At 48.7% G+C, this 15421-nt stretch overlaps 1 protein-coding gene across 1 annotated transcript; it reads left to right on the forward strand.

The window, feature by feature from the left end:
* The first annotated feature begins 3798 nt into the window (after window positions 1-3798).
* ZBTB7A (zinc finger and BTB domain containing 7A) lies at window positions 3799-15175 on the forward strand. The gene is given in 11 exon segments (XM_032236389.1): window positions 3799-3916; window positions 3919-4323; window positions 4326-4502; window positions 4505-4807; window positions 4810-4863; window positions 4866-4995; window positions 14686-14717; window positions 14720-14809; window positions 14812-15004; window positions 15006-15082; window positions 15085-15175. Coding segments are annotated over 11 exon segments (1593 nt in total). The 5' UTR covers window positions 3799-3813; the 3' UTR covers window positions 15114-15175.
* The last annotated feature ends 246 nt before the right edge of the window (window positions 15176-15421 follow it).

Consider the following 15421-nt stretch of genomic DNA (forward strand, 5'->3'; position numbering starts at 1 on the left):
GACTTACGACTGGTCCTCCCACTTATGTCCCCATGGGTCCCATGAACAAAATTCAGACACTTAAAGCAACGTGTGTTCCTGACAACCGTGTGATTCAGTTAACGGCGGCAGTGGTTGGCTTAACAACCCGCCACAAAACGAGGTCCCCCAAATTGGAGCAGAACTCACTTTAATCACCCGCCTTGCTTGGCAACAGAAAACACCGCCCCGATGGTGGCTGTCATCGCAACAATTTCGCTCTTGGAACGTAGGAACAAGAACATGAGGACTAGCAGCATGACATGTCGAACCTGATTGCTTACAATGTAATTATTACGGGAGAGGCTCATTTTTCAAGCAGCTGGCCCGGTTGGTGGTTATGTAGTGGTTTCTGCAGCATCCTGGGTGGATTGTCGTCCATAAACTGTGGTTTAGGTTAATCAGAGTTTGCCGATCTGTGTTCCTACATTAGCGGAGAGGTGGCCTTTCCTGTTGTGAAACTTGCTCTTTAATACACCAGGGTGGTGTTTGGCCACACAACAACAACACAGGTGTGATTTGTGCAGTAATGCGAGGAAGAAACACTGTGGAGCTTGAAAAGTTGGGATTTATCCCCGTGATCCCTGAATAAATAGAGGGAGTTCTGGACTTAACAATGGTTTGTTTAGTGACCGTTTGAACTTATGGACGGTGCGGGAAAAAGGGTCTGTGACCCTTTTTTCCACACTTTTTATTTATTTATATATTTATATTTATTTACAAACATACAAACACACACACACACGAAAAAAACCTAGACGTACACTACATTTACACAATACAGTGCGAACAGGAACTTCCTGTTCTTCTAATAACAATTTACAAATCGATAAAATTCTCCTTATGTTATTTCTCCATCTGGTATATTTCATTTGCATTTTACCATTTTTAACCCTCTAATTTCATTCATCTATTGCTATATTGGGTGATACCTCTAGTAAATTTAAAACACTCTTGAGTGTGTCTGTCTGTCTGTCTGTTTGTCTGTCTGTCTATCTGTCTATCTATCTATCTATCTATCTATTTATCTATCTTCTTTCTTCTCTCTCTTTCTCTCTTTCTTTCATTCATTCATTCATCCATTCATCCTTGGTTCAATCCTTGGTAGTTTCCTCCAACTACCATTTATCCCATATCTGGTAATATTCTGTTTCTTGTTTTTCCCTGGATTTCTTTTGGTAATTTGTCCATTTCGGCATATAGTCCATCGCCTTTCTTACTATTTCATCTTCGCTTGGTATTAATTATTTTTATTTTCCCATTTTGAGCGAAGCAAGCCTCGCCGCCATAATTACAGTATGTGTAAAATTAAATACTGGATTTCTTTTTTTTATATTTCGCCAGTCATTATGCCTAGTAGAAAAACGTCCAATCTATTTTGAACTCCAGTTATTGACTCTAGCCAATTTTTAATCCATTTCCAATCCTTTTCAGCCTCCTCACCCGTCACCGTAAGGAGTCATATGTTCCGTCTATTGATTCGCATTTCCTAACATTGGAGGAGGCATTTGCTGAGATTTTTTTGCTAATCTCACTGGTTTTCACACTTAACGACGGTTGGGGAACCTCTTTTGGGACCAGGCCTTCTCTGTGGTGACCCCCAGCCTTGACACAGCGCACCCCTAGAGATAAGGACAGTCCCATCTCTTGGAAGTTGTCAAAAGGCTTACTGGGAGAATGATGTGCTTACGAGGCCCCACGGATTTATTCTAGTTTAATGTTTTATTTCCTTGATGGCAAACCTGTGGCACACGGAGCTCTCTCTGTGGGCACGCCAGCATTGGCCAAGCTGAGCGCCACCGCGCATGCCATGCCCCTCCTACTGGCCAGCCGATTTCCGCGTCTCTGCCGCACTTGCGGGAGACACGTGCACATGTGTCGGGGGGGTTACATGCACATGAGTGGGGGGAGGGTTTACATGCACATGTGTGGGGCGAGGCCCTCCTCCCACGCCCTGTTTTTGGTCCCAGAGGCTTCAGGAGGCACAAAATGAGGCACAGGGGGTCGCGTGCATGCATGGGGGGAGTAGGGGGGAGAACGCGTGGATCGTGTGCGCATGTGCAGGGGGGCCGGGGGCATTGCATTATGGTTGGGCACGTGTGCATGCGTGGCTTTGGCACGTGTGGAGAAAAAGGTTAGCCCCTCCCTGTTTCAGTTCATCTTAATTTGTTGTGGTTTAACTCCGAGAGGTTGTGTGGGTTTTTCTTATTGTATTTGTCAGCTACCCAAACCGTACGGGAGTGAGTGGTTTAATAAAGTTACAGACTGCGGGGTCCTTGGTGCTCTCAGAGTGTGGTGAATTTCTTGGCAGACGTCTCATGACCCAGCTAGGTAACTTCATCAGTTCTAGGAAGGGGTGGGATTGGTTGATAGGAGGAGGAGGAGGATGGAAGGAAGTGGAGTCTTGGTGATCTCTGCTCGGTGGGGGTTGTTTCAGTTTGGTAACATTTTTGTTACCCAACTAGGGTACATCAGCGGAATGGAGGGGATGGGGATTTGTGGAGAAGAGAAAGAGGAGGAAGAATATTTCGTGCTCTCATAAATTGGGTTGTTTTCCTTGCAGGCATTTCATGACCCAACTAGGTAACATCATCAGTGCTATGAGGGAGGGGTGTTTGTGGAGAGGAGGAAGAGATGCTTTCTCAGCTTGGTTTGTTTCCTTGCAGACGTTCGTGGCCCAACTAGATAACATCATCAGTGATAGAAGAGTGTGAGGTTTCTCTCGTTTATATAGCATTGGCTGGCCCTGTCAGTGTTGGTGGGAGTGTTCTTGATGGTTCCTTGATTAGGCCATTAAATGGCTAGTATATCTAAACAGTATAACAAACCTCACTGCCTTCTAGCACCGATGACGTTACCTAGTTGGGTAATGAAATGTCTACAAGAAAGCCACCAAGCTCAGAGAGCACCAGGGACCCCCCACAGTTCAACCTTGACCTTCAAATTTGTCTGGAACGGTATAGGGTTTTCCTGCCTAGGCAGGGGGTTGGACTAGAAGACCTCCAAGGTCCCTTCCAACTCTGCTATTGTATTATTGTATAAATATTCTCTTCTACCAGTTATGCTAAAATACAAAGAAAATGGGTCTCAGCAATACCACATAATTTGGCCACAGAGACCACAGCAGCCATTTTGCAGAAGCCCCAAAGCGCATTTTCCCCATCGCTATTAAAGATTGAAAGATCTGGTTATTCTTTAATCCGGGTGGGGGGTGGGTGTCTCCAAACTTTGCCACTTTAAGACTTGTGGACTTCACCTCCAGAATACCCTAGCCAGTAGAGCTGGCTGAGGAATTCTGGGAGTTGAAGTCCACAAATCCTCTAGCAGCATTGACTGGCTGAGGAATTCTGGGAGTTGAAGTCCACAAGTCCTCTAGGCCAGACTGACTGACTGAGGAGTTCTGGGAGTTGAAGTCCACAAGTCCTCTATCCACACTGAGGAGTTCTGGGAGTTGAAATCCTAAAAGTCCTCTAGCCAGCACTGACTGGCTGAGAATTCTGGGAGTTGAAGTCCCGCAAGCCTTAAAGTCTTCTAACCAGCACCTGACTGGCTAAGAATTCTGGAGTTGAAGTCCCACAAGTCCTAAAGTCCTCTAGCCAGCACTGACTGGCTGAGGAATTCTGGGAGTTGAAGTCCCACAAGTCTTAAAGTGGCCAACTTTGGGGACGCTAAGTGTGACTCTCATATATGGGGGAATATTGTTTGTAGCTGTACAAAATTGAGAGTTAGGGAAAGTGCTGTGTCTTGACTGACCTGTGCGTCTTGCCTCTGTCTTCACAGCCCTCTGGTGCCAGCATGGAGGGCGGTGTGGATGGCCCCATTGGGATCCCCTTTCCCGACCACAGCAGCGACATCTTGAGCAGCCTGAACGAGCAGAGGAACAATGGACTGCTTTGCGACGTGTGATCCTGGTGGACGGGCAGGAGTTCCCCACCCATCGCTCAGTCTTGGCAGCCTGCAGCCAATACTTCAAGAAGCTCTTCACCTCAGGGTTGGTGGTCGACCAACAGAACGTGTACGAGATCGACTTTGTGGATGCCGACGCCCTCTCTGCCTTGCTGGAATTTGCCTACACCGCCACTTTGACCGTCAGCACTTCGAACGTCGGCGAGATCCTCAACGCCGCCAAGCTGCTAGAGATCGAGGCGGTGAGGGACGTCTGCACGGATCTCCTGGACCGGAAGATTCTGGCCAAAACGGACCAGATGGATAAAGTAGATCAAATTGATCAAAGGAACCATCTCCGAGCAAAAGAATACCTGGAGTTTTTCCAGAGTAATCCCATCAACGGCCAACAGGGCAACTTTCATGGACCAATCAAGACTTGAGAGACCTTCAGAGGCTCACCTTCCGTGGCCGAGAGGAGGACGAAGAGCCGGATTGCAACGGCATGGACCTCTACTCGCAGGCCGCTCTCAGTGACAGACCAAAGGCAAACGACTGTGATCCCGAGGCCAAGCATGGCATGTGGGACGACGACGAGGTGAGGGCCAGGGACCCTTGTTCCCCGCCTCTCAAAATGGACAATTTGGTGGGCGTGGCCTGCCGGTGTCCTTGGGGGAGGATGACGTACCAGCAGGCATTCAGTTGGACCAGCCGGAGGTGGGAGATTCTCCGGCATTTGCTTCCGGAGGACCCGAGCGAGACGACGACCCCCGAGAAGTGGACGGCTTGGCCGCCAGCGCGCTCCTGCAGCAGATGATCAATTCGGTGGGACGGCAACAGCTGGCCGACGAGGACCGCAAGGACGACGACGGAGTCATGGATTATTACTTGAATTATTTTAGCACTTCCAGGAGGGCGGCGAATATCCGTCCTGGTCTCAGAAGGTGGAGAAGAAAATCCGGCAAAAGCATTCCAGAAATGTCCCATCTGCGAGAAAGTGATCCAAGGAGCCGGCAAGCTCCCACGCCATATTCGAACCCACACCGGCGAGAAGCCATACGAGTGTAACATTTGCAAAGTTCGGTTTACAAGGTAAGCGGGGAAGCGCAGAGGGGAAAGGGGTGGGGGGGGGAGGGTGTTCCTTTGCCGAGCAATTCCGAAACAGGTAGTCCGCAACTTTGCGACCACAGAGGGACCCAAAATTTCTGTTCCTAGTCAAGACAGCCGCAACCAATTGTGCCACAGTCGTTAAATGAATCACTAGTTGTTAAGTGAATCTGGCTTTGTAGGAAGGTCACAAAAGGGGAATCACATGACCCCGGGATACTGCAACCGTCATAAGTAGATGCCGGTTGCCAGTTGTCTGAATTTTGATCATGTGACCACGGGTATGCTGCAACGGTTATGTGAAAAACGGTCGTAAGTCTCTTTTTTCTGTGCCGTTGTAACTTTGAACGGTCACTAAATGAGCAATTAAATCGAGGACTACCTGTATTTAGACCAGTCCCAGGGACAACATAGCTAAAATCCTCAGAATTGAACTGAGATTGGCTGTACGTCCCCCATTTTCTTTCTTTTTAACATTTCGATTATACCCTCATCATTAAGACAATACTCATTTGCTCGATGCCCGGTGGCTCAGCGGGTAAAGACACTGAGCTTGTCAGCTGAAGAGGTGACATCCCGGGTTCGAAACCCTAGCGTCACGTGACTGGATGAGCTCCTGTTCCGTGGTCCAGCTCCTACCAAAGCTAGCATCTCAAAAACATGCACAGGCGAGTAGATGAATAGGTACCACTTTGGTGGGGAAGTAACAGCGTTCTGTGTGCCGTTAGCTGGCCACGGAAATGGTCTTCGGATAACGTCGCTTCTCTCAGCCAAAAACGGAGATGAGCATCGCTCCCTGGAGTCGGACATGACTGACAGGGAATCCTTTAGCTTTACTTACTCATACTTTACTCATTTATCCTCCCTTATGGAGAATGTCGGGCCATGTTCTGTCTGATTTTGAAGAGGGTTGTTTAATTTGGTTCCTACGCTTTGGAAGTAGGAGGTTGTTGAAGATGTTTCCAAATTTGACTGGGCCACTTTATCAAGATCAGAGTGTGCATATTTTTATGTGCTGCATAGCCAAGAAAGGCCGTGTGGTCTACAGATAGTCCTCAACTTACAATGCCATTAGAATTGGGATTTCTGTCACTAAGTAAGTCCTCATCTGACCGGATCCTATTTTACAACCATTTTTATTGCAGTTGTTAAGCAAATCAAAACATAACAAAATAGCCGAATTGGAAGGGACCTCAGAGGTCTTCTAGTCCAACCCCCTGCTCAGGCAGGAAATTCTATCCCATTTCAGACAAATGGCTGTCCAGTCTCTTCTTAAAACCTCCAGTAACTTCTGGAGGCAAGTCGTTCCACCGGTTAATGGTTCCCACCGTCAAGATCATGTGGTCTTTAAGTGAATCTCGCGGATTGGAAGCTTGTGACCACGGGACCGTTAAGAATTCCACAATTGTCATAAATACAAGGGTGACACCCAAATTGTGATCGTGGTTGTAGCTTTGAGGACTGGTCCTAAGTCACTTTTTCTGAGCTGGTTTGTGACTTCGATCTGTCGTTCAACAAATGGTCGTAAGACGAGGACTCTCTACAAAACAGACAAGGTGGATCACAGGCTGGGCAGGAGACAACCATGGGTGTTTGTAGAAGCCCACAATTGAACAGGATAGATGATCTCTAGCAACCCCAACGGACCTCGAGACCGTGTTCTCCAGATATTTGCGCCTCCAAATTTCACAATCTTTTTATGGACGGTTTGTGAAATTGATGGCAGAGATAGCCCCAAATATATCTGTGGGTCCAGGCTGCCTCCTTCTGGAGAGACTGCAACCTCTCTTTTTAAAATTAGATTATAATAAAATAGAAAAGAAAACAGGAAAAAGGGGAAGGAAAATTGTAGGAAAAAGGAGAAAAAGAAAGAAAAGCCATTGAAATTTGACTCCCTTTGGTTCAGTAGAATAAGATAATGGCATCAAACCTCAACTTTTTTACTTTTACGTAATGGTATAAACTAGCCAATAACGAATCTATCTCATCAGTAAACCCCAAAATCAAAGTTTCATATATTTTCCCCCCACCTCGAGCACAAAGTCCAGAAGCGGTTTCCAAGTAGAAACAAAAGTCATTGTGTTTTTTTTTCCCCCCACCGCGAGCACAAAGTCCAGAAGTGGTTTCCAAGTAGAAGCGAAAGTCCATTCTGTTTTTTTCTTTAATAGTAATCACTATTCTCAACTGAAAATCCAAAGTCTCCACAGCAGTGTTTCTCAACTTTAAGTCTCCTGGACTTCAACTCCCAGAATTCCCCAGTCAGCTTTTCCCCAACTCGAGCATAAAGGCCAGAAGCGGTTTCCAAATAGAAACAAAAGTCTTTTTTCTTCTTCTTTAATAGTAATCACTATTCTCAATTGAGAATGCAAATTCTCTACGGCAGTGTTTCTCAACTTTAAGTCCCTGGACTTCACTCCCAAAATTCCCCAGCCAATTTTCCCCCAACTCGAGCATAAACTCTAGAAGCGGTTTCCAAGTAGAAACGAAAGTCGTTCTGTTTTTTTTCTTTAATAGTAATCACTATTCTCATGGTAGTGGATCTGGGTACTTGAGAGATCGCCTACTGCCAATCACCTCCACTCGACCAATTAGATCCCATAGATTAGGCCTCCTCCGAGTTCCATCAGCCGGTCAATGCCGACTAGCAACCATGCGGAGGAGGAGAGCCTTCTCGGTGGCAGCTCCGACCCTCTGGAACGATCTCCCCGTGGAGATTCGGACCCTCACCACCCTCCAGACCTTCCGCACAGCCCTTAAAATCTGGCTATCCCGTCAGGCCTGGGGTTAAAGACTGTAACCCACCCAAATAGTATGAATGTTGTGCTTTTAATGATGTTCTGTCTTATGTGTTAAATGTTTGTTTCCCCCCCCCCTTTCGAGTTGTAAGCCGCCCTGAGTCCCCCCAGGGAAAAGGGTGGCATATAAATAAACTACTCATAAACTCATATTCTCAACTGAAAATCCAAAGTCTCCTCAGCAGTTTCTCAACTTCAAGTCCCCTGGACTTCAACTCCCACAATTCCCCAGCCAACTAGAATTCTGGGAGTTGAAGTCCAGGTCTCTCCAAAGTTGCCAAGTTTTGATAAACGCTACCAATAGAGACTCTGGATAAATAGATTGACTTGAAGACCCATTAAACCCATCGGTTAAATCTCTAGCGTCTCGGCACACAACACAAGTTGGACCAGTTTTTACTCCTGGGAAGGGCTGGGCTCCTTTTTTGGGGGGGGGGTGTAGCCGAGCAAGTTGGGCTAACCTGGCTTGCTCGGCGAGTCCCTCCTTGTGCAAATCCAGGAACCAAATTCACTCAGTCACCACGGCTGCCTGCGGGGGAGTCTCGGAGTGAGTGATGGAGAAAGAAGCACTATGGCCGAGAAAGGAGGATGTTTTGTTTCTCCATGGAGGACTTTTGGGAGGGGGGGGGGTTTCCAGAAGGATCTTCTGGGCAGGAGGCCAGCCGGTTCCTCGTGACCTTGAAGTAGAGGACGCAAATTATTTCCCATCCCCACCCACCCCCTTTAATGTTCTTAGAGCCTTTCTCTCTCTCTCTCTCCTGGGAGCGAGGGGCGGGGGCTCTCCCTTTGCATTAAAATTGTTCTTCCAAGCCCTGTCATGCATTATGAAAACTGAGCTTCCAAGCAGGCTGAATGCGCTGCAGAAGGTTGCATTGCTCTCCCAGGTGCCAAATAAAAATTCTGCACACACAGAGGGATGGAATCGAGATCACGTGAAGGGTTAATATACCACTTTACAAGGCCTTGGTAAGGCCACACTTGGAATATCTTGCATCCAGTTCTGGTCGCCACGATGTAAAAAAGATGGGAGACTCTAGAAAGAGTTGCAGAGAAGAGCAACGAAGAGGATCAGGGGGACTGGAGGCTGAAACATTACAGTTTGATGGACTACAGATTAACAGAGTTGGAAGGGACCTTGTAGGTCATCTAGTCCAACCCCTTGCCCAAGCAGGAGACCCTACACCATTTCTGGAGAGCCGAGGTGGCGCAGTGGTTAAATGCAACATGCAGGCTACTTCAGCTGACTGCAGTTCTGCAGTTCGGCTGTTCAAATCTGACCGGCTCAGGGTTGACTCAGCCTTCCATCCTTCCGAGGTGGGTAAAATGAGGACCCGGATTGTTGTTGGGGGCAATAAGCTGACTCTCTAAACCGCTTAGAGAGCGCTGGAAGCCCTATGAAGCGGTATATAAGACTAACTGCTATTGCAAACCGCTTAGAGAGGGCTGGGAGCCCTATGAAGCGGTATATAAGTCTAACTGCTATTGCTATTGCTATTCTGACAAACGGCAGGGCAATCTCTTCTTCAAACATATAAAGAATTATTGCTGGAATTCAGTATGTCTAGTCTGACGAAAAGAAGGACCAGGGGAGACATGATAGCAGTCTTCCAATAACTCAGGGGTTGCCACAAAGAAGAGGGAGTCAATTTATTTTCCAAAGCACCTGAGGGTAGGACAAGAAGCAACGGGTGGAAACTGATCAAGGAGAGGAGCAAGCTAGAATTAAGGAGAAGCTTCCTAATAGTGAGGACAATTAACCTCCCAGGTCCAGTTTTGGGCTGCAACGGCCTCCTGCAGCCCTCTGCCAATAAAAAAGGGAGCTCGTTTTTGCTGGTTGAGGGCTGCAGGAGGATATCGCGGCTGAAAACAGAGCCTGAAAGGGCTGCACGCAGCCCTCTTAAGCTCTGTTTTTGCTGGCGGAGGCACCATGGGCCGGTCCAGGATGGCCCTATGGCCCAAATCTAAGCACACCATGGGCGGCATCCGGCCCGCAGGCCTTGCGTTTGACACCCCTGTTTTAGAGGGTTGTTGAAGCCACTTGGAGGTTTATCTGTGTCCTCAGGGTCACCTGAGTGGCGCTCCTGGTTCCTGCAGTCTGCAATTTTACTTTTAAAGCCCTGCATGGCATCGGACCTGGGTACCTGAGAGACCGCCTCCTGCCAATTACCTCCCAAAGACGATTCGATCGCACAGACTTGGCCTCCTCCGGATTCCATCTGCCAGCCACTAGCGGCTGGCGACTCCTCGGGGGAGGGCCTTCTCTGTTGCAGCTCCGGCCCTCTGGAACGACCTCCCCGTTGAGATCCGGACCCTTATACTACCCTCCCGGCCTTCCGTAAAGCTACTAAGTCCTGGCTGTTCCGGCAGGCCTGGGGCTGTTGAAATGTCCAGCCCCACTTTAATTGTGAATGTTGTTGTATTTTAAATTTTGTAGTGTCGTATTTATTCCCCCTCCCCTTTTATTGTAAGCTGCCCGGAGTCCTTCGGGAGTGGCTGCATACAAAACCAATAACTAACTAAACTAAAACTATTTTTTTCCCTCTGGAAATCCATTCCTACTCTCAGGCCTTTCAAAGGATGTTCATCCCAAATTGCACAGCTAAAATTAAGGATTAGCTGATTTCCTTTGGCAAAAGACCTCCTTTTTGGGGGGGGGGGAGGGAATGAGGAGGAGGATGGGAGACGCTTATCCTTGTACACCATCCCACCATCCCACCCCCAAAGCTGTGTTTCTAGCTCCCCTCCAGACTTGCACCGAGTTGCAGTGCAAGCAACAGACTTAATCAACTCACGTAGAGAAGTTCCGTATTTTTCGCACCTAGATTTTGGGGAAGAAAAGAAGGGGGGGGTCTGCTTCTACCTCCCAGCAATTTGCCTCCTTAGAGCAAACAGCCTGGTCAGCTTCAGCACAGCCTGATTTAGCACCAGCAGCTGATTCCTCCTGGAATACCCACGATCAGCTGTTCCAGGCTGCGGGGATTGCCACTGCCCATCGCCACTGTCACCGCTTATTGCCACTGCCACTTATTGCTGCCTCTGCGCACCCCATTTTCGGCCTCCGTGTGTCTCATTTTTGGCCTCCGTGCACCCCATTTCTGGCCTCCATGTGCCCCATTTTCAGCCCATTCCAGGTGCGGGTATAGACGGCGGTGGAGGGTGCCTCCGTGCACTTCGGTTTTGGCCTCTGTGTGCCCCATTTTCAGCCCATTCCACGCGGCGCGGATAGAGGGTGACAGAAGGCGCCTCCGTACACCCCATTTCTGGCCTCCATGTGCCCCATTTTCAGCCCATTCCAGGCGGCGGATACAGGCGGCAGCGGTGGTGGTGATCTCCGCCACTTGGAACGTGCCGAAAATGGGGCACGCGGAGGCGGCAATAGGTGGCAGCAGTGGCAATGGGTGGCAGCGATCCCCGCAGCCTGGAACAGCTGGGAGGCAGTATTCTGGGAGGCAGATTCAACCGCCAATCAGCTGCTTCGTGCTAAATCAGGCTGTGCTGAAGCTGATCAGGATGGTTTACTGCAAGGAGGCAAATTGCTGGGAGGCAGAGGCCGAAGGGTGGGGGCCGGCAGGTGGGCGGGTCTCCGGCAACATTCACTGTATAAGACACACAGATATTTCCACCCACTTTTGACAACTGGGGGGGGGGGCGGTAGTGTGCCTTATACACTGAAAAATATGGTAATTTCCACTCCTTCTCCCGGCTTTGGTTTATGATGCTTTTAGCCCGTTCAGTCAGGGGAATACTCTGAGCCATCCAGAGTCCATTAAAAAGATTTTTCGATGCCTGGAATGACATAAGACGGTACAAAACAGGAACATTGGATTAGCCTCCTCTCTCGCGGACTCTGCAGAGCAGTCTGACGCCCTGGCTGTCTCCATAAAAATGCCGCGTTCTGCATTGCTGGAGATTCATTGCCCATCTTGGGGGCTGTGCCAGCCAGAAAAGGGTTTCAAACGGCAGTCCCGGCCGACAGGTAGTCCTCGACGTACGACCACAATGGCACTCCAGATTTCAATCGCTAGGCGAGATGGTTGATAAGTCAATTTTTTTGACCCACCTTTCTTGCCTCCGTTGTTAAGTGAACCACTGCAGTCATTGAGTGAGCCCCACGCTAGTTCAGTGAAACACACACACACACGGTGGATTTTGCTTGTCGGGAAAAGGGAATCACGTGACCCTGGGACACTGCCAACTGTCCTAATACGAACTGGTGGCCCGACGCCTTGAATTTGATCACATGATCGGAAATGCCACAATGGTCTTAAGTGTGAAAAAGGGTCGCAAGCAGGGGTGGGATTGAGTTCTCTGCCCAGTTTGTGGGTGGGAGTGACCATGGTGGGTGTGGCCTATTTGGCCTCTTGCAACATGCTGCGGGGGGGGGTTCACTCTCCCCAGGCTCCGGAGCCTTCGTTTGAGCCTCCGGGAAGGTGAAAACGGCTTCTCTCGGGCTCCAGAGGCTGGAAACAGGCCCGTTTTCAGACTTCCGGTACTTCCAGGAGGCCCATTTTTTGCCCTCCCAGATCCTCCGCGCGGGCCCTGCACTTACCTGGCATGATGAACGGGCAACGTGGAGACTTCTAGGAGGAGTGGGCTGGGGCGGGGCCAGCCGGTCCTTGCAAAAACCGGTTCAGTGAACTGGAGTCAAAATGAACATCTGATTCGCCCGAGCCGGTGCGAACGGACTAAATCCCACCCCTGGTCGTCAGTGACTTTTTTCAGTGCCGTTGTGACTTTGGGCCGTCGCTAAATGAAGCGTTGTAAGTAGAGGACTGCCTGTGGTTGGAGGAAGCCGCAAGACAATCTGTTTTTTTTTTTTTCGCTTTCCCTGCTTCTGTGCGAACGGCGTCTGATTCCGATTCAACTGTTGTTCCCCATAAAGTTATATTTTTATAATGCTTAGTTAATTTTTGTCTACTTAAGGGCCATTCCAGGGTCCTGTTTTGGCTGCAACCAGGCTGGCACTCGGCAGCTCGGTTTAATATTACAAGGTGCTTGTCATTAAAAGGAGTAGGAGTTGCGACATATTTAGGTAACCGAGCAGATCTTGGCCCTAAGAAAAACATCTTTAGCTTGTTTTAGGGAGGAAGAATTTAGTGCCTTTTCAATATGGATGCCTTTCTCAAGCATGGACTACAACTCCCAGAGTTCCCCCAGCTAGCATGGAAGTTGAAAGGGGCTCTCGCAGTAAGGGGATATACCCAGGGAGCAATTGTCAACTCCCAGAATTCCCCAGCCAGCGTGACCGTTCCTAAGAATTCTGGGAGTTGAAAGCTGCTCTCTGGCTATGTGGACTTTCAACTCCCAGAATTCCCCAGTTAGCATGGAAGTTGAAAGGGAGTCAACTTGCATTCATGTGGATATATCCAGGGAGCGATTTTCAAGTCCCAGAATTCCCCAGCCAGCCTGAGAATTCTGGGAGTTGAATGTCTCTTTCCAGTAGGTGGACTTCAACTCCCAGAATTCCCCAGCCAAAATGACCATTCCTGAGAATTCTGGGAGTTGAAAGTTGCTCTTTGTGTGTGTGGACTTCAACTCCCAGAATTCCCAAGCCAGCATGACCATTTCTGAGAATTCAGCTGAATTCTAATTTTTTTAAAAAATACAAAGGAAATTATCAGGGGTGGGTTCCTGCCAGTTCTAACCTCTTTTATAGAAGAGGTTCCACAAATTTACAGTGCCGTTTAGAACCGGTTCCAGCTCCCTCCCCCGCCTGTCCGGACGTCATCAAGATGAAGAGCGAGAGGAGGAATTCTGGGAGTTGAAGTCCATAAGTCTTAAAGCTGTTAAGTTTGAACACCCCTGGAGGTTTTTTTTCTAAAGAGTTAGGGGTGCAAGGATCTTGTAACTTCACAGCTTTAAGACTCGCACACTTCAATACCAGAGTTCCTGAGCCAACATGACTGGAGGAGGAATTCTGGGAGTTGAAGTCCACAAGTCTTAAAGCCGTCAAGTTTGAACACCCCTGGGGGTTTTTTTTCTAAAGGGTTAGGGGTGCAAGGGTCTTGTAACTTGACAGCTTTAAGACTTGTGTGCTTCAAATGCCAGAGTTTCTGAGCCAACATTTTGGTTGCTAAGCAAGAGTTGTTAAGTGAGTTTCACCACATTTTACAAGTTGGCCATGCCCACCCAGTCACATGACTGCCAAGCCACTCCCACACGGTCACATGACTGGCAAGCCACTCCCACCCAGTCACATGGCTGGTAAGCCACTCCCACAAAGCAGGCCACACCTACAGAAGAGGTTCTAAAAAAATTTGAAACCAACCATTGGAAATTATGAAGCAAAGAAAGAAATTAATTGCTGGCTGGGGAATAGCTGGCTGGGGAATTCTGGGAGTTGAAGTCTACCCACTGTCAACTCTAAAGTTGGCCTAAGCGAGGCCATTTTCTAGCTTCAGGGTTGCCACACTGGAGCCGAGGGTTACAGAAGGTGGAGTAGATGGAAGGGTTTGTAGCCAAAGCAAAATACTTTCTCTTGGGAACCAAGGACATTCCCACAGGTGGTCAGAGAGAGGCGGAGTGCCATTACCAGGCAACCGGATGACAGTAAGATTGGACCACGTGACTGACAGTTTGGGGAAGGGGAAAAACGTTTTTTTTTTAACTTGGTGAAAACTGCAGGAATACTCAGAGTCGGTTTTCGCCAATATGATATTTCCAATAAACAGTCCTTTGAATCTTCCTCCCTCGGAGTCCTATATATCACAGGAGCATTACGTGCCACCCTGACACCCACCTTCCGGTGGCCGAGTTTTTTAAAAAAACACGGCTTGGATCTCGGCAGATACCTAGCTTGACCAAGACGAGAAAAAGAGCAAGCTCGGTCAGCGAGCCAATTCGCCCTGACTCTCTTTTTTTCCTTTTCTTTCCTCCGCAGGCAAGACAAGCTGAAGGTCCACATGAGAAAACACCCGGGGAGAAGCCCTACTTGTGCCAGCAATGCGGGGCCGCCTTCGCCCACAACTACGACCTGAAGAATCACATGCGCGTCCACACGGGCCTCCGCCATACCAGTGCGAGAGCTGCTTCAAGACTTTCGTCCGATCCGACCATTTGCATCGGCACCTTAAAAAAGATGGCTGCAATGGCATCCCTTCCCGCCGGGGGCGCAAGCCACGGGTGAGGGAAGCGGCCGTCGCCCCGGTCCCGAGTTTGAATCCCGACGACAGCAGCCTGGCGGGGGGGAGGGAGGCCGAGGACGCAGGGGCCTGCCGCGCCCCAGGACGAGTTAGAACAGCACTTTGAAGATAATTCGAACGCCCACGAGGCGTCGGGAAGTTGAATGTAGCTGGGGAGATTGTCTGAGGGGGATTTAAAAAAAAAAAAACACAAGGACTTTCCTAAACCAAAAAGAAAGAAAAAAATGTGTCACAAAATCTAGTTATAACTTTCCTCCGGTTCCTCTTGAGAGAGAGAAAATATATATATATGGTTTCTTCACTTTTTTTTTGGACAAAAACGAAACAAAAACTAAAGTCAGAATAGCCTTATAGGTGTACAATGTATCTCTGTTTGTGATCTTCCCACTCAGTTATGAACTCTTGTTAGCCCCGGATGAATTTTAAAACCCGGTCCCTGTCTTGAAAAGGAGACCACCCAGCGATCAAGGTTTT

The sequence above is a fragment of the Thamnophis elegans genome, chromosome 1 (assembly GCF_009769535.1).
Source record: "Thamnophis elegans isolate rThaEle1 chromosome 1, rThaEle1.pri, whole genome shotgun sequence".
NCBI classification, from domain to species: domain Eukaryota; kingdom Metazoa; phylum Chordata; class Lepidosauria; order Squamata; family Colubridae; genus Thamnophis; species Thamnophis elegans.